The 23397-nt window shown below is 42.4% G+C and overlaps 1 protein-coding gene across 1 annotated transcript in view; it reads right to left on the reverse strand.

Moving 5' to 3' along the window:
• VRK2 (VRK serine/threonine kinase 2) overlaps positions 1-23397 on the reverse strand; it is a 102348-nt gene that overhangs the window by 49034 nt on the left and 29917 nt on the right. The window contains exon 8 of the mRNA XM_088477322.1: positions 15251-15383. Coding sequence (XP_088333448.1) covers positions 15251-15383 — 133 coding nt within the window. The remainder of the gene's footprint in view (positions 1-15250; positions 15384-23397) is intronic.

Consider the following 23397-nt stretch of genomic DNA (forward strand, 5'->3'; position numbering starts at 1 on the left):
CTCTTTAATTATCCAGAAACCTGACCAATAGAACACAATGTCCATAAAGTGGGATTTTGTAATGAATTGTGTCTGGTTAATTATTAAGCATAGCAATGTTTTGGTTTTAACTCAATGTCCCCCCCTTGTAACATCACCTCCCCATCCCCACCTTGTATTGTACTTTCCATTCACTCCCTTTTTGCTTTTCCGTAATCCTTACTTTAGAAAAATGTTGTAAAAAAAAATAAATTGACAACAAATAAAATGAATTGTGACCCTGAGTAAAGTACAAGTGATTTAGGGATATGAAGCTTTTAAATTAAAAAAAATCTTGTTTATTGAACCCATTCATGAAAACAGCTGCTGTCTTTTTTTGGTATATTAGGTCATTAAAATCACCAATATGTGACAGCACGGATTACAACTGAATGATGATGTGTCTTGCTCTAAACACTTCAATATTGTGGGATAGTAGGCACTTCGGGCCTGATTTATACGAGCACATTCGGACGATTGTTGCGTTCTGCCCATGCATCGCAGTGCGGCGGCATTGCGATCGCAATGGATTAGCATACTATCGCAGTTGAACTGCGTGCATAATCGCTATTGCATTTGAAGTTGCGATCCGTAGTGAATCCGTTCCGTTAGTTACTCTAAGCTTCATAGAAATTAATATGCAGTCAGATTGTCGGCATTCGCTATGTTGACATTCATAATGTCGACACCAGAATGTAGAATTTTATTATGTCGACATCTAACATATCAACATCTGCAATACTGAGAAAATGCAGATATCATTAGCGTGATGTCGACACAATGAATATTGACATGGTGAAGGTCGACAAAATATACATAACGCGGGTTCTCATGCTACAGTAGGCACACACCTGACGAATGATGCCAGTGACTAGATAATATTTGGAGCCAAAAAAAGATCCTGAGAACATCACATTTTGAGCGTACTCACCACACAATTATCGTTTCAGTTGAAATAATCGCCTGTCCTTAATATAATAACGCCAGCATTGTATCTACGGCTAAAACAAAGAAAGCATTGAGCAACTGCTGTGGGCAGTACTCCGCATACACACAGAGATAGCAAAGCATATAAGGATAAAGTATAGGGAAATTGTGTGCCAGCTATTTTCTAGCATATTGCCCTCTCGGGTGTGGTATAAAAGATAGACAGCTAAAAGGTCGACAGTGTCTAGATAGACACCAGATGTTAGACAGGCAATATGTCGACAGGGGAAAAAGGTCAAAAGGGACAAAAGGTTAACACACTAAAGGTCAACATGGAAGAAGGACAACAAGTACAAATGGTCGACACAAAATGTTTACTTTTTTTTCGAACCCAAACCCTCCCCTTGGTGCCTACCCCTAACCATCCATTCTAGTGCCTAACCCTAACCCTCCTGTAAGTGCCTAACCCCAACCCTACCTCCTGGTGCCTAATCCTTACTGTCGGGGAAGTGCCTGACCCTAACCCTCCCTCCTGGTACCTAACCCTAATCATCAGGGCAAGTGCATAACTTTACCCAAAAAATGTATCGACCATGTGTGTATTGACCTTTTGTCTCTGTCAACCTTCTTCCATGTCGTCATTTATTGTGTCGACTTTTTGTCCCTGTCAAACTATTGCCTGTCTAACATCTGGTGTCTATCTAGACATTGTCAACCTTTTAACTGTCTATCTATAGTCAGGATACCGGCCTATCCTAGCTGTACGTGAGAAGAACAATTGTCGGAATGGGTGATGACAATCCCACATTACTCAGTGCTTTCTTTTAATGAAGACTGGAAAAGTGCAACTAAAGTTTAAGCAAATGCTCACTAGCAACAACTGTCTAGCAGAGAATTTCCTAATCTTGGGCTAATGTCTTAGCAGCACCATGGCGTTACTACATACTGTAGTGGCAGCATTTATCACTGTTACTGTGCTTTGTCATACCCAATAAGTGGTAATCTACCACGTGAAGTGGCCTTAATAGCAAGAAAGGATTTCCGATACCGTTAATAATAAAGGAATCACCTTTAACTTGCTTGTTATTTTCTCCTTCTCATGTGCTAATCCTCCTCATCTGTATTACAGCTAAAATCGCACGACTCTTCCAATGCATTCATCTTTAAAACATTCAGCTAAGATCATTCCTCAGGTTGTCATGCGGTGTAGGGAACATTCATTACACGTTCTATAAGCTTACTGTATAGTTTAAAGGTGCAGGATCCAAAATACAAATGTAGCCTAAGTTACTGCAACATCTGCAACGCACAAATTAATTGTCTGATACCACATGATTTACAGGGTATTCACCAAATGTAAATTTATATATTGAAATAGATTATAACAAACCCAAAGAACAGTATATGCCAAAGTATGAATAGCGTAGTCTGCACCTGTGAATGTACAGTTTTACCTGTGTAAATAGAAAACCACTTTAAAATGATTCACTGGTACTAGAAGGACATGAGGCAGCAGATGATGTACAATTTATTTCTCAATAGTTCCCGAGTCTCCTAAGTGACAAGGTTTCCCTGCTGATACAGATCTTTAGTATACCCAGCCACACGAATGGTTTATCAGTAGAGAAAACATAGTACTTGTTTCTGCATGAACCATACAGAGTAGTCGGGGCCTAATACAGTAATGACCAGAATTGCAAAGCTGTACGCAAGCAGCTTTGCAATTCCGTCCTTGCAGATATGGAAATATAGCAAGAGGCATCACACTGCATTACTTATCCGAGCTGCGTTGTACACAGGCATGTCGGGACCATTTTCTGGGTGTGCCCTAGTGAGCCTTTGCGAATTTGTACGTAGCTTCAGAGGCCCCGGCATCTTAGGTGAGATGAACATTCTAAGAAAACATAGGATTGCTCAGATGTTTGATGTGCGACCGATATTCCCGATATTTCGTCTTTTGTATACAAGCAGCCAGGGTTGCATAAAATTGGAATTATTTTTTTTTAAATCAAAAATTGATTTATTTGATTTAAATAGGATTTTTTATTACATTTTTTTTTAAATAAACATTGAAAATTGTAAAACATTTACTTAAACAAAATTTTTAATAAAAAATCCTATTTAAATCCAGAAAATCTGATTTAAATCAAATAAATCCGTTTTTGATTTTTTTTTTTTTTAAATCCAATTTTATGCAACCCTGCAAGCAACGGATGTGAGAGGTGAGCGCTTCTGTACTTGAGACATTAGCTGCATACCGAATCGCAGTGCAGATCAAATAGTGTGCGCGCCTGATCACGTCGTTCATCGCATCGTCCCATATGCTATGCTGCACAGCAGTTGGGACGATGCAATGAATGAAGCCATGCTACTATACGCAGCATGGAATGTCATGGTCATACATAATCGTGTAGTGTGTACAGTCAGCACAATATATCGTTTCATTGCATTGTGCCATCTCTGGGTACACACATCGTATAGTGTTACCCAGATTTATTTTGAAGAGTACATATCAGCAAACTATGGTTCACTTTGTGTAAATCCCACCTATTTAATAAATACTCTTTGTATTTACGATATTACAAAGTACTCAGTCTAATTTTTACTTATGGAAATTCTAGTTAGCAGATGACTAATGTTATAACAACTGAGCATCTGTAGAATGTTGCAGCTATCACGTTACTGATATGCAGTAATAGATTTTGCAAAGAATAAGGAAGTAAAACTGATTTATTGCGACTCTTTGCTACTATACATATCTTCAGTTGTTATGGTAAATGCTTTTCTCTAAATACATTTCTCTTGCACAAGCTCTGTATTACTCTATGTAACTTGCTTCCCCAATATGAAAGTAAACAGACAGGAACTGCAAATATTTCATATAGAAACCACCATGGTCCTGGTACCCAAACCTCTGCCTTTTGTGAGTTTTTTTTTTTTGGAGGGAGCAGGGGGGGTAGTTAATTGCTGCCTAGTGCAGTGGTTTCCAAACTTTTTTAAATCACGGCACCCTAGAGTATCAGCATTGTAATCACGGCACCCCTAAGCCAAAAGTTTGTTATTGAGAAATTCAGAAAAAAATGTAGTGAAGTAGTAAAGTGTAGTAAGTTGTGCTGACCTGTTATCCTTAGGTTCAGTTACTGTATGTGGTGGGGACAGGTTTGAGCTTCTGTTTGTCCACATATGAACATTACATTGGCCATAAATAATTTGATTTGGTGCTGGACCAAAAACCTGAGGCACCCCTGCAAGTGTCCGAGGCACTCCAGGGTGCCTAGGCGCAGTTTGGGAACCACTGGCCTAGAGTATTTTGTGCTGAATAGAAGTTTAAGATCACTATTGGTCACCTCATTAAATAGGAAATACAGTAAAGTGATAAGTTTGCTAAAGAGACAGCAAAAGCAACAATGTTACAGCTAATTTGAAGAGGCCACACTGTATTTAATCTCAAATGTAAAAGTCTAAACACAGAAACATTTGAAATTCAGGAGCAGAAAAAAAGCTGCTTACATTCACATTTGTATTGTATAAGTCATATTGGAGAAAGGGGAAGAGAGAATTTAGGGCTTGTTGACAATGAATTTATGGTCCTAAGCATACAGGCATATCAAAAGCAGCTTTGTGCTCTGCAGGGGAAAACCGGCAGCAGTGAAGATTCTGACAGGGGAGTAAGGTAAATACCACAAACCCCCTCCCCTCCTAGTGCCTAACCCTAACCCCCCCACCTTTGGGCCTAAACCTAACCCCCCCATCCCTGCAGCCTAAACCTAAGTCTCCTGGGGGGGTGCCTAACCCTAACCCCCCCCTTCCCCTAGCCAGACAATAACCCTCCCAGGGGGGTACCTAACCCTAAGTCCCCCCCCGGGAGCCTCTAAGCTAACCCTCCCCCCGCGGCTGTCTGCGCCCGGCTTGCCTTCAATCGGGATGCCGGGCGTTGGGCTCCCGGCATAGGTATAATGACAGGCATCAGGATTTCGACGCCTGTCAGTAGTCCCCTGCCGGGATTGCACAGTCGGGAAGCCAGCGGTCGGCATTTCGACCGTCGGCTTCCTGACTGTATCCCGTTCTGCAGGACTTTAATTACTTGAATGTAAAAACACATGGTAAAACATGCAATTTGTTTTTAATGCTGGACATGTTCCAATATGCAGGTGTGACTGCAATTAAATAAATTTTTTACATAACAGGATTTCCAGGGATTAAATAGTAGAAACTAATTGCATTACAGACATAGTAATGCGAACACAAATTTCCTCCCCCACAAATTACTGTATACAGATCTGTCCTCACTTGTCTTTGCTGCAGTCATGACAAACAGCCTCTCTTGGCGCACTTGGTCCCGTGAGACTCGGCTAACAGCAGGCATCTATTTTTGCCGAAACAGTGTTAAGTTGCAATGCGATGCGACTAGGGCGCAGGAAACTGTGCTGATTAATTTGATATGCGACACTTGTATATCTGTATGCGACTGAGTCTCTCAATCAGCAAAGTACAACGAAACAACAGACGCAGCTTTTTTTTCCCACATCAAGTTCCGTTTTCAGTCTCTGGTGCACACAGATATACAAGTGACACATATCAAATTGATTAGAACAGTCTACTGGTGCATCTTAGTCACATCATAATGACTTAGACGCATTTCCGGCAAAAATAACATCAGACGCTAGCAGAGTACCACGGGACCTGGCGGCTCACTTGCGACAGGCATATTATGCTGCATGGCGTATTGAGGCTAGATAAGAAAGAACACATATGTATGTAGAACACATTTCTTTAGCGTAGGGGGAGGGGCAGATAATACCATTAAATGTTCATCTTCTCCATTGCATAATGTATAGTATATGCAATATGTTTATACGGGTGGACCCTGTTCTGGATAACAGTCAGGAAAAGCAATTTTATATATATATATATATATATATATATATATACACACACAGTCAGGTCCATAAATATTGGGACATTGACAGAATTTTCAGATTTTGGCCTCTATTCACCACCACAATGGTTTTGAAATTAAACAAACAAGATGTGCTTTAACTGCAGACTTTCAGATTTAATTTGAGGGTAATTACATCCAAATCGGGTGAACGGTGTAGCTATTACAACAGTTTCAATATGTGCCTCCCACTTTTTAAGGGGCCAAAAGTAATGGGACTATCAACTCAAAAGATATTTCATGGACAGGTGTGGGCTATTCCCTCGTTATTTCATTATCAATTAAGCAGGTAAAAGGTCTGGAGTTGATTCTAGGTGTGACATTTGCATTTGGAAGCAGTTGCTGTCAACTCTCAATATGAGATCCAAAGAGCTGTCACTATCAGTGAAGCAAGCCATCATTAGGCTGAAAAATCAAAACAAACCCATCAGAGAGACAGCAAAAACATTAGGTGTGGCCAAATCAACTGTTTGGAACATTCTTAAAAAGAAAGAACGCACCGGAGAGCTCAGCAACACCAAAAGACCCGGAAAACAACTGTGGTAGATGACAAAATAATTATTTCCCTAGTGAAGAAAAACCCCTTCAGAACAGTTGGCCAAATCAAGAACACTCTCCAGGAGCTAGATGTATATGTGTCAAAGTCAACAATCAAGAGAAGACTTCACAAGAGTGAATATAGAGGTTCACCACAAGATGTAAACCATTGGTGAGCCACAAAAACAGGAAGACCAGATTAGAGTTTGCCAAGCAACATCTAAAAAAGCCATTACTGTTCTGGAACAACATCCTATGGACAGATGAGACAAAGATCAACTTGTACCAGAGTGATGGGAAGAGAAGAGTATGGAGAAGGAAAGGAACTGCTCATGATCCAAAACATACCACCTCATCAGTGAAGCATGGTGGTGGTAGTGTCATGGCGTGGGCATGTATGGCTGCCAATGGAACTGGTTCCCTTCTATTTATTGATGATGTGACTGCTGACAAAAGCAGCAGAATGAATTCTGAAGTGTTTCGGGCAATATTATATGGTCATATTCAGTCAAATGCTTCAGAACTCATTGGACGGCGCTTCACAGTGCAGATGGACAATGACCCGAAGCATACTGCAAAAGCAACCAAAGAGTTTTTTAAGGCTAAAAAGTGGAATGTTATGCAATGGCCAAGTCAATCCCCTGACCTGAGCATGCATTTCACTTGATGAAGACAAAACTGAAGGGAAAATGCCCCAAGAACAAGCAGGAACTGAAGACATTTGCAGTAGAGGCCTGGCAGAGCATCACCAGGGATGAAACCCAGCGTCTGGTGATGTCTATGCGTTCCAGAATTGCCTGCAAAGGATTTGCAACAAAGTATTAAAAAGTGAAAGTTAGATTTAGGATTGTTTAGTTTGTCCCATTACTTTTGGCCCCTTAAAAAGTGAGAGGCACATACAGAAATTGTTGTAATTCCTACACCGTTCACCTGATTTGGATGTAATTACCCTCAAATTAAATCTGAAAGTCTGCAGTTAAAGCACATCTTGTTTTTTTCATTTCAAAGCCATTGTGGTGGTGACTAGAGGCCAAAATATGAAAATTCTGTCAATGTCCCAATATTTATGGACCTGACTGTATATATATATATATATATATATATATATATATATATATATATATATACACATATATGTTAAACAGAAAATTGCACCTAATCTTTCACTAGAACAGAAAAATAATTTAACTTAAATTCAGTACAATTTAAGTATTTATCAAATACAGAAGCAGTGTGGCAATGCTATTATCTCTCATGCTAAAGCAGAAATGTATCTTTTTTTCTCCCTAACAACTGATATTAAAACTATGAGTTTTCGACCCTGCTGGCAAATTACAGAGACCTTGTTCATTACATGGTCAATAGCCATTTTAATAGAAAAAGCAATAATATGTAGCAGTTTACACCAACCAGTACTTGAAAGAACAAAGCAACAGGCTATAAAATAATTGAAATGGCCAAGATGAAAAGCCGGCATTTGTTGCAGTACCAAAACTCTAATATTGTTTAGATTAAATATGATTTTTGAGGTTTAAAGTATGTCAGTAGTCTGACCAAAAAATACTGTTTTGCAAGTCTAGAGCATTATAGAAAATAAAAAAAGAAATCACTTTTTTCTTCCAGTCTAATATTTCAATTGACTTTTTGTCTCGCTGACAGAGCAACTGAGAAAGCGGTGCTGCATTGACCACATTGATCCTCAGCCTCTCTGTCAACAATAAAACTTTATACAATATATTTTCAGCATTGACCTTCCATGCCATCATAGTCCACAGACTCTTCCTCCTTGGTTCCTCTGGCTGTCTGTGGATTGAGACTGCAATGTAATAAACAACTAAGGTTTAATTAATGGTAAATGAATACAAGACATAGGTTATGACTTTAAACTAATTAGGGAATTGTTGAATTAAGTCTGCCTGGGAATGCAAGGCAGTGCAATCAATATCCAATAAAAAGGACTATGTATGTAATTTAGCTGGAAATGTGTTTCCAATACCATCAAAGTGAGTTTAAGTAAGTAGAATATATGAAAGGAGAAGAACAGTTTCAAACGTAATTCTTTGAATGTTTAGAGAATCTTTTACAAGAGACTTTCGGCAGCAATAAGCTTGGAGGATGCCATTTTTGTTGTGTCATAGGTCGTTTACACATGGGCGAAGGTCACTTTAAATTTGGAGCCAAGCATTAAACATATTGCCTGTCCTGGTCACCTGTGCTCTGGTTTTTCCATGACAAACCTAATTTTTGACCTTGTAAAATGATTACATTGCATATCTATTTGGTATTTAGACTCTCAGGGGTATATTTACTAATGTTCAGGTTTTTAGAAGTGGAGATGTTGCCCATAGCAACCAATCAGATTCTACTTAACATTTATCTAACACCTTCTAGAAGATAATAGCTAGAATCTGATTAGTTGCTATGGGCAACATCTCCACTTCTAAAAATCATCACTTTAGTAAATATACCCCTCAATGTATTTACAATACATTAATAAGTTAAGAACGCATATGGAAAAAGACTTGAGAATAACAGTAGACAGAATGCTGAATAACTGTGCCATGTAGTGGCTGCAATACAATCCAGAAATATATAAAAATGTGGTCTACACAGTATTGTCAATGTAGAAGTCATTAGAGTACATCTTGAATATGGGCTACAGTTTTGAGCACCGCACTGTAAGAACATAAAAGAATAAGAGGTGGCCAACCTCAATAATAATGAGAACGGGAATGGTTGCAGGCAGCCGCCAAAAGCCCGATTTACTACCTTTTGTTAATGTGAGAATCTGTAAGGCAGGGGTCTGTGCCACCCATTCATTTTATACTAGCCACCATGACAGTCATCGTAAGTATCTGCGATTGCACCATCCCCATGCTGAGTGCATGAGATCTGTCAGAAACAGGCTTCCCTTCTCCATATGTACGACTCAGAATTACATAGATACACGACACTCCCATGACAGTACCATGGCACTCACTCAAGTCAGGCTGTTTTAGTGTGCTCGTATTGTTGCTGATCAATTTCATGGAAAGACAGATCCAACCAAGTTACGGAAGACTCAGAATAGCATGGAGATAAGTTGATATCACTGTCTACCCCATCTGTGTCCCCAGTCTGTCTGTCCCTCCCCTTTAGTACTCTCTCATGAGCAGGGCCCTCTGCCCGAGGTGCTTTTCCTTCCCTTACACCATCTACTTCATACTCCTTACAACAGCACCTAACCCTAGACTTCTGCTACTTATTTGAGTGTTATGAACGTTATTGTAGCAATGTTTATGTACCATGTACTTGTCCTACATATGTCTTGTACTGTAAGTCACTATTTTCTTGTTCTGCTCAACTGTTTATGTACTTTATTAGGCGCTGCGGAACCCTTGTGGCACCGTATAAGTAATAAAATGTGTGAATTTGCATCTGTACATGCACCGTATGCAAAAGCTCGCTATTTGTGTCCACACACAGAGATATGCCTAACTCAGGATACAGCCCCTGTGTGTGTCTGATCTGGCAAAAAAAATGTGAATTGCCATATTTGGGGAGAATTCAATCAGCCCCAATAATTAATTGTGGGTGAATAAAGGTGGTAGCCTCAGACTTTAACGCACGAGGCTATTTAACTACAGTCCTTTTGATCTGTTATCGGGCGTTAACACATAAAAAAGGAGACATATTAACCTGCAGTATGGGGTTTTATTGGCATCAGCGCACATAATGTGCGCTGATACAGATTCTCCCCATGTATTAATGTGAGGTTGGGTGGTAAGTGCGCCCCTAAGATTATTGGCGCTGCTAGCTACAAAAATGAAGATATACAGTGGCACTGACCATTCTGACAGCTGCAGCTATCGATGTCATTGCCCCACCACAGCAGGGACAGCACTGTCCCTGGCTGCGGCGTTGCTTGCGAGATCTTGCGAATGCCTAGTGAAGCCATCCTGGGAGGCCAGACAGATGTGGGCTCTAGCCGGGATCGCCAGAGGGGGGAGTTTTCATTCCCAAACTCCGGCAGACAAAATGTTCTTACATCTTGTTGGTACTACTTCCTGCTTCGTCTCGGTAAAGAGGCAAAGCAGAAAAAGTTATAGGGACATGATGCGTGTCACTATAATACATCTCCCCCAACAATCTGGGAAAAGTTCCCAGACCTATGCGTGAGCCCACTCTTTACACCAGATAACCGGCTAATTTTCGCGTATACTATTAGAGATACGTGTTACCTGCAGCCTGCATGCTGACTTCGGGGCTAATTGGATAGGCCCGGTGGGATCATTCAGCCCACAGTAAATTACTGCGGCTAATTGAATTTCCCGCTTGGTGTCAGAAAATAATATTTTTACCCCTTGGAGACTAAATTGATGCTCTTATTGGGGAACATGGTTTTTCGATCTTATTAACTACGTAGAACAAAAATAGGCATGGTGCAGGCTTTATTCATGGGCAGAACACAGTTTGTGCCATTTGGTTGCTTCAAGGAAAAATTAAATAAGAGCTTTTCCTGTAACACATGCTTGTTGTGTAGAACTAAAATTCTTTAAGTAGGTGCCCAGGACCACAGTTGCAGTGTACATTGATAAATCCTATGACGTTCCAAAAGGTACTAAGTAATATATTATGCATTATACTTAGAGTCTCAAAGCTTAAGTATTGTTCTTTATTTCCAATGTGGAATAAATACATCAATGGACAGATGATATATACAATAACCAAGGCACTGATTTCACCAAAAGCACTAGTTTAACTGCGGTTCCTAAGCCAATTTTACACGGCTAAACCTGGTCTAATAGGGTGCGATGATTGTGATAATTAATGACCGCTGCTCCTGTTCTAACAGCTCTTTGACTACTGGACCTCGACTTTGGCTTGTTTTTACTATGTTTCAATCTTTGATACCCCTGGCTTTGTTCTCAACTTCAGTTCTGCTTAACTTTTGGCTACCCACCTATGTACCAGCAACTTTGATCCAACCGCTGAATTTAAACTGCTGCAGCACACCTACTGTAGCAGCCTGTGACAAGGGCCTCATTACAGCTGGATACAAATCCACTTATGCCACATGAAAAATGCAAATCTGCCACTCTAGTGTGCAATGTTCATTCCTCTACCCCAGCATGTCAGAGGTGCTTCACAGAGCGGAGCTGCTTGTTATTGGAAACCCTCTACACCTCCATCATGGAAGTTTTAGCTTCGTGCTGACTGAGCTGGTGTTGGTTCTCACTATGCCAATGGGCCACAAGCTGTTGGCACCACTGTTAGAGTGTGACTGTCCCAGCCAGTCTACCTTGAAACTGTTTTTCACATTAATAAGGATACCCCACATCCGCTGTCCCTCTGTTTGAGTGGAAACAAACATAGGCTATACAGCGCCGATGCATATTATGGATTTTAGTTGAAATGGTGAGTGCACACACTGTTAATAATGAAGGATAGGTCAGTCGTAATTATCAACTTTTGACCAGTAAATTAGCTCAAGTTGAAGTAGGGCAGAGGAGAGGGAGAAGCAACTCAGCAAGGGGTCTACTTTCATAACCAGCCGATATATCTAGGTACCTCTACCTTCAATCTACTACAGATGTGTCCTCATATATCTAGCCTGAATACGCCATGTGGAGCGAGATGCCTAGGGCGAGTGAGCCGCCAGGTCCCATGTGACTCTGTTAGCGACGCGTGTCTGTTCCGTGTATTTTTTGCCTGAAAATACATCTTACTCGCTATGTGATGCGACTAGGAAGCACCAGAAGACTTGTAATCTTATATGAAACACTTGTATATCTGTGTTCAACTGAGTCTGTAAATGAGGCACAACGGAACTTAGGCCCTCATTCAGAGCCGGACGCTCTGAGCAGAGTTAACGCTCTGAATGAGGGCCGTCCTCCATAGTTATGGAGCATCCTCCTGGACGGTCGTATAGCTGTGGGTCACCACCCACAGCCTATACGAGCGTGCAGGTTGATGGCCGCGATGGTCTTGACCATCGCGACCATCGCCACTTTGAGCCGGAGCCTGCGGTTGAGTTTCTCAACCGCAAGGCCCGGAGTGATTTTGGCTCAGAGCCAAAATCACTCCCACTGACATCACTAGTGATGTCAGTGGGCCGGCTTCTGACGGTAGGCGTTCCCTTGGGAACGCCCCCGTCTGGGAGGCACGCCCCCGGCACGCCCACCAAAGGGGGCGTGCTGTCAATCAACATCGACAGCACGCCCCCTTTGATCAGACACAACGAGCGAAGGAAAGTCCTTCGCTCGTCGCGTCTGGCGCATGCGCACGACGGAGCTCCCTCCGTCGTGCGCATGCGCAGTGCACACCATCGACCCACTTGCGAGCGGACAGCCGCTTGCGAGTGGGTCTGAATCAGGCCCTTAGTGTGGAAAAAGCCACGACCGTAGCATCATAGCACTTTGTATACTCAGTCGCACACAGATATACAAGTGTCTCATATCAAATTAATCAACAGTCTCCTGTTGCATCTTAGTACATTACATTGCACCTAAGATGCATTTTCAGGTGAAAAAGACGCCTAGCACTAAAGTCGCACAGGACCTGAAGTGACAAGAGGGGCTGTTTGGAGCAACTGAAGCAAGAATGTATGAGGACTTATCTAATTTACTAATGTTTTTATGACTACAACAAAAGGAGTATTAATAGTATTATATGTTGAACTTCAATACGAGTTAAGGGTTAAATTTACTACTGTATGCAGCGTTTTTCACAGTTGCTACATATTCTGAGATTTCGGCTTACTGGCTTTAAAGGAGCAATTATACTCATTACAAAACCAGTCTTATATTGTATTGACTATAATTGCCCCTTTAAATACAGAATCCAAAATCACAGAGTTTTGTATGCTTGTGCACATATGTTTTATCCGGGATGCGGTTAATATACCAACACCGGGTTGTCAACTGCCGATATCAAGACGCTGGAACCCAATCAGCGTGGGAAGACCGGCGATGGAATCCCGGCATGGCTGGAGATGCCGATGCTGGAAACCTGACAGCCGGCATCCCGAACGTAAGTATGGCGCGTCCGGGTAGGTGTTAGCCGTGGGGGAGGGTTAGGTTTAGGCGTTACGGGGTTAGTTAGGGTTAGGATGTGGGAGGAAGAAGGTTAGGGTTAGGCTTCAGACAGGCGGGTTAGGGTTAAGTACTAAGGGGGGAGGGTAAGGTTTAGGCACTTACCAGGAGGGTTAGGATTAGGGTGCGGGGTGGGGAGGGTTAGTATCAGGGTGCAGTAAAGGAGGGTTAGGGGGTAAATAGGGATTGTAAGCATCATGATGCTGCTCAGGGGCGTCTTAAGAGAGGAGGGGGCCCGTGTGCACTCCTCGTGCAGGGCGCCCTCCTCTCTCCCCGGGGGCTGGCAGCCGACTGATGCGGCTAGCTAGCCACCGGAGCCTTAGTATACTCCAGGCACTAGAGTATGCCCAGAGTCTACTGCACATGAGCAGAACACCGGAAAAATGTCCGTGGCGGCCATTTTCCGGTGTTCTGCGCAGCGCAGACATCCAACGTGGGACCACGGACAGGTAAGTCTAAAATAATATGGGTGCAGTGTGTGCGGTGCGGGGCCCCCCTGGACTGCACCCATTATAGATATGCCACTGATCAGTATATTGACAGCTGGCATCCCAAGTGTCTGAATATCATACCTAACCCGTTTTATCCTATTGTCTGATGAATAAACGTCTAAATTGTACACTAGGAGGTTCTCTTTCAACTCACCTTCAGAATTTCACAGCTGAACTTAATGACACCTCTGTGTAAAATAATATTCAGATAGTTTGGTGAGTGATGAAACTAATAGTGACAGATAAGCCTCCTTTAATTTCTACCTTCTGTACATATAACCTCTATCATCCAAATATTTTTGAAATACTGCACAATTTAGGGACCTCCTCTCGTTTCATTTTTCCAGCACTCTTTGAATTATGGCCCTCATTCAGACCCGCTCACAAGCGGGTCGATGGTGGGGCACTGCGCATGCGCCGCACGCAAGCCCCCGTAGCGAGGGAAAAATTCACTCGCTCTGGGGCTCGCTACAAACGGGGTGGCTGTCGATGTTGATCGACAGCTCGCCCCGTTTTGTAGGCGGGGAGGGGGTTGGCTGACGGAACGCCTGCCATTTGTGGACGACCCTACTGACATCACTCGTGATGTCAGTAGGGAGCTTCCTGCTCTATTTGAGCAGGAAGCTCACTGGGGCTTGCGGCAGACGAGACGATTATCGCGACCATCACCTGGCCGCTCGCAAAAGCTGTGGGTGGTCACCCACAGCTTAGCGAGCAGCCAGGAGGCCGGTTTAAAAAAAAAAAAAAGCGGCCACCCTCATTCAGTGCGAGCGCTCGCTTTTTGCGAACGCCTCTGAAGGAGGTACTATATCAGGAAGGATGCCCAAAACTAAATTAGGATTTTTCAATATTAAATACAAGTGCTGGACACAACTGTATATCTCACCTTTGTATGGATTGGTTTTAATAGATTCCAGGGGGTATAATTTACGAAGCAGCAGCATTTTAAAGTCGGAGTAAATAGGGCAATACCATTTAAATACAAAACAAGGAGTCTAAATATAGCCCTATGCCTCATCTTAAAAAATAAAATAAAATAATAGTAATTTTCCTATTTGAACTGAATTTACAAACATATAAACAAGTACACTACTGAACGGAAATCAAGGTGCTGTGAGATAATTTAAAGAGATAATATACTGTTCAAAATATAAAGAGCTACGTGTGATAAAATGAAACAGTAAAATAATCCTATTCACTTTACCCATTATATATTCTTTTAATTAAGCTACTTATATAGTAATAATAATAAAAAAGGAACATACTGGCCCCCTTGTGAGCATCTAAGCTGGTAAACTCAATTGTCCCATTGTGACGTCTTTTAGGGTCTTCTTTATATTCTTTGTGTTTCCCATCGGGGCAGTATCGGTAAGAAAGTCCATAATCTGCTAGATAAACCTGGAAGACAAGAACAGATAAATGAATAATGCTTTTGTCCTTTGGAAGTATAACCTTTATAATTAAGACTTAAGAAACTTATAGGTTAAGGACAAGCTTTGATCTACATTTTATTAAACCAAATGGTGCCTTAAGATAAAATATGCACATCTGGGGGCTATAACAGTTACCATTCCACTTTAAATCCTTCCCATCATTGTCATATCTTGTTTCTGATTTTAGCAATTTTTTTCAGATTTTTTTTTTTCATCTCCCAAGCCTTCATCTCTCCAGGTGGGTATCTACACATCATAAACTGCAATGCGTCTTTTATGTGTCCTCTCGGTTTATTCTTAAAAGCTCTTGCATTCCACTAGAACATTTCATTTAATTGTGCAAAGGTTTGTAAAGTTTGGAAATTTCAACACACAAAGCAGCCAAGTCACTGTATAAATGTGTGTGATGAAACACACAGCATAACAACATAACTAAAAAATAAATAAAAAGAAAAAATAATAAAATGGTATATTTGGTGCTGAATGTTAAATATGCTGTAAATTGCATTTAAAAGATAAGACTGCTGCTACTATGTAGACAGAATAATTCTAAAAGCTAAACTTTTCGCCGGTGTGAAAAGTCAATGTAAAAAAATGGGGCTAAATATTCGCTAGCCTTTAGCAGAATTGGTGTTTAGGGGTGCAGGCTCAAAAAAATTAGCCTACCCCCTTAAAACGATCTGAGTCAAAAAAAGATTTTAAAAAAAATTAGGGACACTCCAAAAAAATTAGTTCAATTTTGGGGTTTAAAAAAAAAATTAGGGAACACCCTTCTAAATTAGTGGAATGTAGTCCTGGGGGGTTCCCTTATATGCGGCGGGTGTTTTCTTCATTGCGGGAGTAGCGGCAGGTGCATTTTTGCAGATTTTAAAATTAATTTATGGGACTTGAAAATGGGTGCAAGCATATAATTAAGTACCCCAAATTGATGGGCATAGATATTTTTGCCAAACAAAACTTCTAAATGCTCTTCTGCATCACCTTCTTTAAAGCCACATTTATGCACCTGCCGCGTCTATTTAGAAACCTGACTTTCTTCTGCAGGAAAAAACAGGGGTGCCCATAGTGATCCCCCAAGTCTTGACATCTTTAGGGGGGTCCTACAATTATTTCCCGAAAATTCCCGTATTTTTTCGTCGGTTCCCGATTTTGCCTACTTTGAAATTGAATACGGGTAATAGCGGGCACGCGCACGATATTTTTCCGCCTGGAAAACAGGCGAAAAGTCCAGCAGGCAAAAAGTCTGGTCTTTTCGCCTCAAATTGAATACAGCCCACAGTATGATCCATTTTTACAAGCTATTTGTGATTTTCAATTCATGCAACTGAATTGGAGTGTATCTGTTGTGTAAAGCAAATTGGTCCCCGGGGGCAGCCCGCACTTCCGGGACCCCCTGGAGACTAAAACCGGGGTTCAGGTGTGTGGCCATGCCCCCTTGTCATGAAGCCACGCCCGCTTTCCCGCAGCGCGTGGCAATGCCGTGCACACTGCTATACTGCCCACCCCTTCCAGCATCGGGTGCATCAGCAGGTAGGGACGCAACTGTGTGAGAGTAAAGACCATTTACTTCCACAAATAAATCCCTACTGTGGGGCATTTACTAGTCACACATGCTGACCTTCAAAATAAATGGTGGTTTCATAGTATCACATGCGGTATTGTTGTATATCAGGGATGGTCAACTTGTGGCACTCTTGCTGCTGTGAGACTACACATGCCCGCATCCCCTGTCACACTTGCTGTTAGGGCATCCTAAATGGTGGTTGGTCTGCTGGGATATGTACTTCCACAGAAGCCGGAGTGCCGCATCTCTACCTTTGTTACGCTGTATATCGAAACAAAACAAGAGATGCAATACCAAAACACACCTTAAACAATGCAATACAGGACAAGCGTTCTTGCAGATAAATATAAAACTGCACAAGTATTTCTGTTCATCTTTTTGTCACAGAACAAAATAGATGTAATCTGCGGGAATGTTTGCTTCACTACATTGACGCAGAATGTGTTCGAAATTTTTTTATTTTAAAAATAAAAGATAATGAAATCTTATTTTGTTTAAAGAAAAGAAAAACGCATCTCTGCTTAGGAGGTTAATCAGTGTTTACCTCGTACAATGTCCTCAAATTGTTCCGCAGAAAATGCTTACCTGTATTTAAATAAAACAATATTTACTGCTGGGCGTGCTTTCGGCTGCACAATAGGAAAAAAAAGGGAAAAGGAGTCGAAAATGATAAAGCCAATAAAAAAAGGCAATGTTTTCATTCCCATTCCAATCTCCATAGCAGCTGCATATTCAAAGCAGCTCATTTTATTTGCTAAAATATGTTAAAACATGTTAAAATAGCAATGCGCGGATTTCTTGCTTCAAAATAAATCATCCCCTATTGTAAGCAAACCAATGGCATTATACACTGCAACATGTTTTATGGAGAATCATATTTGTTAATCTATGCTAATCTCCATAACACTTCCAACCACTAAAAGAATAGAGGGGAAAAAAAATCTTAACGCCTGTAAACTTGGGAAATAGCATTTCGGCTAAAAATAGACCTGTATATTCACACTGTAAAAAGCCCAGAGATGGATGAAACACAGAAAATGAAGGAGTCAGCCTAAAATTTTAGGAGCTGCTGAAATATCTAATTGTATTTAAAGATGCCAGTGTAGGGTTGTTTTTTTAGAAATAGGTTTCTTTATTTCTCTATTTTGTGAAACCCACTGCTATGAGTTTGGATGCAAATAATCAGCTTTATAATGTTATTAAAAATATAACTATTATTATTATTATTATTAATATTACTATTATTATTATATATTCAGTAGTGAAAATCAGCAAATTACAGTAATTACTATTTATCTTTTTAGCTAGACAACATAGCTGACTTTGTAGCAGAGTGTACCTAAACTAAACAGTGTGTCTGTTTTTCTGTGCATGTGTGTGTCTGTCTATCCCTCAAAACATCTAATGGGCAAATACAGTATTCAATTAAGTCCTGCATCCCCATGTGCAATGCTGATTGTTCCGTGCAGCCTCAGGAGCTGTGAGGAAAACTCTGCGTTAAATGCAGCCTCTGGGGTCTCTCGCACGGGGAAATCCATAGATTCCAGAATTTTACGGGGAATCTATAGGTTACTGCGAGTTACCTTAGAGTTTACCGTAAGGGGAATATACAGAATTTTTGAATAGTCCTGGTGTGAAACCTGGCGCTTAACCCCGCACCTAATTGTATGGTATGCAGTCTGAAGCCGGCGGACGTAAGCCCGACAGCCGGCTTCTTTATCCCGGCGAGGGTTAAATGACAGGCGTCTAAATCTAGACGCCTGTCATTTTACCGATGCCTGGAGACCGGCCCCTCGGCATCCCGATCGAAGTGATGCCGAGCACCGCTGCGGACAGCCGGCGGGGAAGGGGGTGTTTAGGTTTAGGCACTTAGAGGGGGGATTAGGAATAGGCACGGGGGGGAAGGCTAGGGTTAGGCACCCCTAAGGAAGGTTAGGGTGGTTAGGTTAGTTGATACTTGCCGGGGACGATCAGGATTTTCAGCCGTGTCGGCCTGCAGCTTTCGGGATTTGAACCGCCGGACAGAAGTCCGGCGGTAATTCATACCGATTCATAATTGTATATGCCCCCTAATGTACATACAAAAAAAACAATGGGTGAAAAAAAAAGGATTCAAGTGTCTTGAATAAAGCACGATAATGGGTGCTTGACACATGAATATATAGAGAATAGCAATTGCAAACCCAGCAGCATGTAGATCACAACACAGATTGTGATGTACAAGACTGTATAGAGACACTATATAAGACACCATAGAGACTGACCACAAGTTTAATTGCAATTATAGTACACAATCAGGGCTGGTTGTAGACCATGTGCAGCCCACAGTGAAAGTTTCCAATAGTGCAAGACCCCCCTCCCCGCACCACTCTCTCTATTATATATATATATATTTTATATATACACATACATATATACTGTATATTCATAAATAAATAGTGTACACACACGTGTATATTATATAAATATATACACATACATACATGTACATACACACATACATACATTCATACATGTACACCAAATGCGAATCTATAATGGCTGCAGGGTATGCGGGCCCCTGGGTACAAGGGGGCCCCCACACCACACAACCTGCACCCATTTATTCAATACACCTCTCCGAAGTCCCGCGTCATCAGTAGCAGCGCTGTACAAATCACAGGTAAAATGGCTCGGCAGCCATTTAATAGACGTTTTGCGCAAGCCTGACTTGTGTATGCGCATTAGACTCTGGCACAGCGCTAGAGTATACTAGTGCCCAGAGTCTACTGCTGTGCTCATTGCACTGCCAGTCACTGGGTAGCATGGAGGGGGACCCATACGGAGACTGCACGTGAGACCTCTCCTTTCTCAATAAGCTCCTCCTCCTCCCAGTCAGTCACAGCAGCAGTGAGACTGTCTCTATATGACACTCAGTCAGACCAGCCGACAGGGGCAGGCACCCCACACAGAGGCTACCTCAGTGTCTCCTGTGGGCGTGGCTGAGCAGCTCCTCTGTCACTGCGCTCCTCACAAATGGCAGGATTGATGACATCATGCGGTGTGGTGTCATCATACCCAAAATTCTAGCAGGAGATGAGAAGAAGTCTGGACCAGACTTTTACATCCCGGCAAGCAGGCGCTGACCTTAGCAGTCAATGATTGCCCACGATAGTGAGTGTGGCTACAAATCTGGCCGCCAGACTAGACGGCGCCGGCGGGGTGACTGTGGCTGTGCCCCCGGGGCGCATCGCTCCAGGCAAACAGCCCTGCTGGCCCACCCCTGTACACAATGAAGGTGACATGTGCGTGTCATTGTTCCACACTTTCAACATCTAGTCCAAGCACAGATTCAGGCTGATGTGCGAGCAACTAAAGTAGGAGTTCATTATTAGGCAAATATAACTAATACAGATGTGTCTTCGTTCATCTTTGCTGCCGATGCGGCAAATGTGTGCGCGCACTGTGACATGCCATGCATGCACCAGCAGGCAAGGCTGCAACAGCATTCGCACCATGCACTCCTATGGATCATGGGAGCAAGCAAGATGCACACAGTGTGATACTCGCGGCATACTGTACGTGCTGTGGCAAGTCGCAGCAGCGGCAAAGATGAGCATCTGTAGTCTCAATACGCCATACGGCGCAATACTGCACTGCTCCAAGATGTGTAGTTTAGTATCTATTTCTTTAAATTTTGCATCTCACTCGCCTTGCAGATGCAGCAAAATATGCTGGGCTGTGACTTTTACAAACATTGTCGCAGATGAAGCACCACAGAACTTGGCGTGAGAAAAAGCTGTGGCTGTTGCATCCTGGTGCTTCGTATATAGATTCTGACTCTTTCGCACACAGATGTACAAATGTCACACATCAAATTGATCAGTGCCATCTAGTTCAATTAGCTTCCAGTTGTTTTATTCGTGCGAATAGGAAGCACATTTTGAGCACAAAAAAACACTCGGCACTGCAGAGTGGCATAGGACCTGGCAGAGGCGTCACTAGGGATGGTGTCACCCGGAGCTGTAACTCATGGTGTCACCCCCCCTCCCCGCCCCCGTAGCACTGCATGGGGGGAGGTTGTTTGTTTTAGGCTGGTGCAGCCCTCACCCCCCCCCCCTCTAGCGAGGCCACTGATGTACATAGCCTTGGTCAAATATATATATTTTTTTTTTCTGAAATAATACTGGATTAATATTGAAATTAACTGTTTGTTACAAAAAATGGTAATTTCAATACAATCCATTGCTACTTCAGAAAAAAATAATAATATTCCGTTAAAAGACAGACAGTGAGGAATATTATATACCTAGTAATATAGTATGTAGTTACAGACTTTTATATTTACCAATTACCATATATACTGTATATAGAGTAATTGGTAAATAAACAAGTCTGTAACTAAATACATACTCTATTACTACTAACTTCAATGCACACTGGCAGCTGAGCCAGCGTGGAACCTGTCCTAACCTTGCCTGCACTGGTGGTGTCCGGATGCGTCCTGTCCTCCTCTCTCTTGGCAGCGCTCACAGAAGGTCACGATCCCCTCCTACTTCACCCTCCCAGAAACACCAGCGGAGCTGGCGTGCCGCGTGCTTGATGACGTCACCTAGGACTGACGTCACCGCAGCCGGCGTCTAGAACCGCATATAGACAGATCCCCGGAGGCAGCGAGCAGGGCTATCCAGCTTATGGAGTCGGCGGGGGTGCGGTAGTGATTGCAGCCGCGGCGCTTGGTGCCGCAGAAGGTGGGTGCACTGCTGACGTGTCTGTGGATAGGGTGCGGCCCGCGGATGTGAGTGCAGCTTTTTTTGGTGTCACCCCCTTGAAGGGTGACACCCAGTGCGGGCCGCACCCCCCCGCACCCTCCTAGTGACGCCACTGGGACCTGGCACACCAAGATTTTCTTTTTCGGGTCACTAAAGCTACAGGTGTATGAGGACACATCTGTAACTACTGAGAGTACACTTAGATCAGGGGTGGGAAACCTTTTTTCTGCAGAGGGCCATATTGATATACATAACATTATTTGCGGGCCCGATGCAGGTCACGCCCCCTCCATGTGATGTCTCATGGGGGTGGAGTTACAATCGCCGGTGATTACAGCAATGCCTGGAGCATCCAGAGGATGCTCCGGGGAGCTGAAAGGGCAGCGGTCTGACCATCTGAAACATCCTAAGGACGCTCCAAGCGGCACTGCTGCATAGATTCTGCCTGCAGGATGCCATTCTAGGCACCCTGCTAGCCAGATGAGGCTAGCAGAAAAAAGCTCAGAGGGCCAGACCAATTGATTCCAGGGGCCTTATAAGGCCCCCGAGCCTGAGGTTCCCCATCCCTGACTTAGATATACAAAGTGCATTATTACAAGAAAAGATAAAATAAGACTAGTGTATGGCAGTCTCTCAGATTTATTTACGGACGCAAATAAAGTCAGATTTAAAATAGTGTCTAAGAAAAACTCTCCTTCTCTGGGAGGACTTCATATACTGTAGCTCCCAAATAAGAACTTATGGAAAAAATAATAGAACAGTAATGGTGACATACTGAAGCTAACAGAGGGGAGAATTTATGAAGCAGCAGTTTCTGTAAACAGCTGCTTCCCAGCGGATTGCAGGTACATATTTAAAACGGCACCCAGAGTCAGTGTAAACCACGCCAGGCTTTACACTGACTCACAGTGTCGTTTAAAATATTCACCTGTAATCCGCTGGGAAGCAGCGACTTACAGAAGCCGCTGCTTCGTAAAGTCTCCCAAGAATGTCTATATGTATAACAAATATTTAGTACATGTTATCCAAGTAATAGACTCTCCCAATAACAAGATTCTCTGATTGTGTAGTCTATATGTGATTGCAACATCTGATAAGCTACACCCAGCATTTTATTTTTTGCTGTGTGTTGATTTGCTTTTAAAGAAAAACAAACAAACACATAATTAGTTACATTTAACTAATGTAACATCACTCCCTCTGTGATGTCGCTGGCGCCCAGGATGTCTGGCAAGAAGCCTTCCATCCATCTCATCCCCTCTTCCCCCACCTTGGTCCCCGTTTGTCACTCTCTGTCTCCCTTAGGGGCCAAGGACACACATTAGTGATCCTTCCAAAGGTTCACCTACAGAAAACGTGTTATGAGACTATAGGTTGGTCAAGTTTTGTCGCCCTCCCGGGTCTCCATCATTGCCATGTCCAACCATGCTTGGGCTGGTCCAAGGGTCTAACTAAACCATCCATCAGTAGTAGCAATGGGTGTTGTACATAAAAGCATCACTACATTATCTCTAGTAAACACAAACACCAAATGCTGTTCTGAAAAAACCTACAAAGGGGTATTTTTACGAATCAGTTTCTTGCTTCTCAGAGGGTTTCAGCTCTAAATTTAAAGCACCTCTAATATTAAGTGCAAAGCCCAATGTGTTTTGCACTTAATATCA

This window comes from Taudactylus pleione, unplaced genomic scaffold, assembly GCF_031769625.1.
Source record: "Taudactylus pleione unplaced genomic scaffold, aTauple2 ptg000201l, whole genome shotgun sequence".
In the NCBI taxonomy this organism is placed as follows: Eukaryota; Metazoa; Chordata; class Amphibia; order Anura; family Myobatrachidae; genus Taudactylus; species Taudactylus pleione.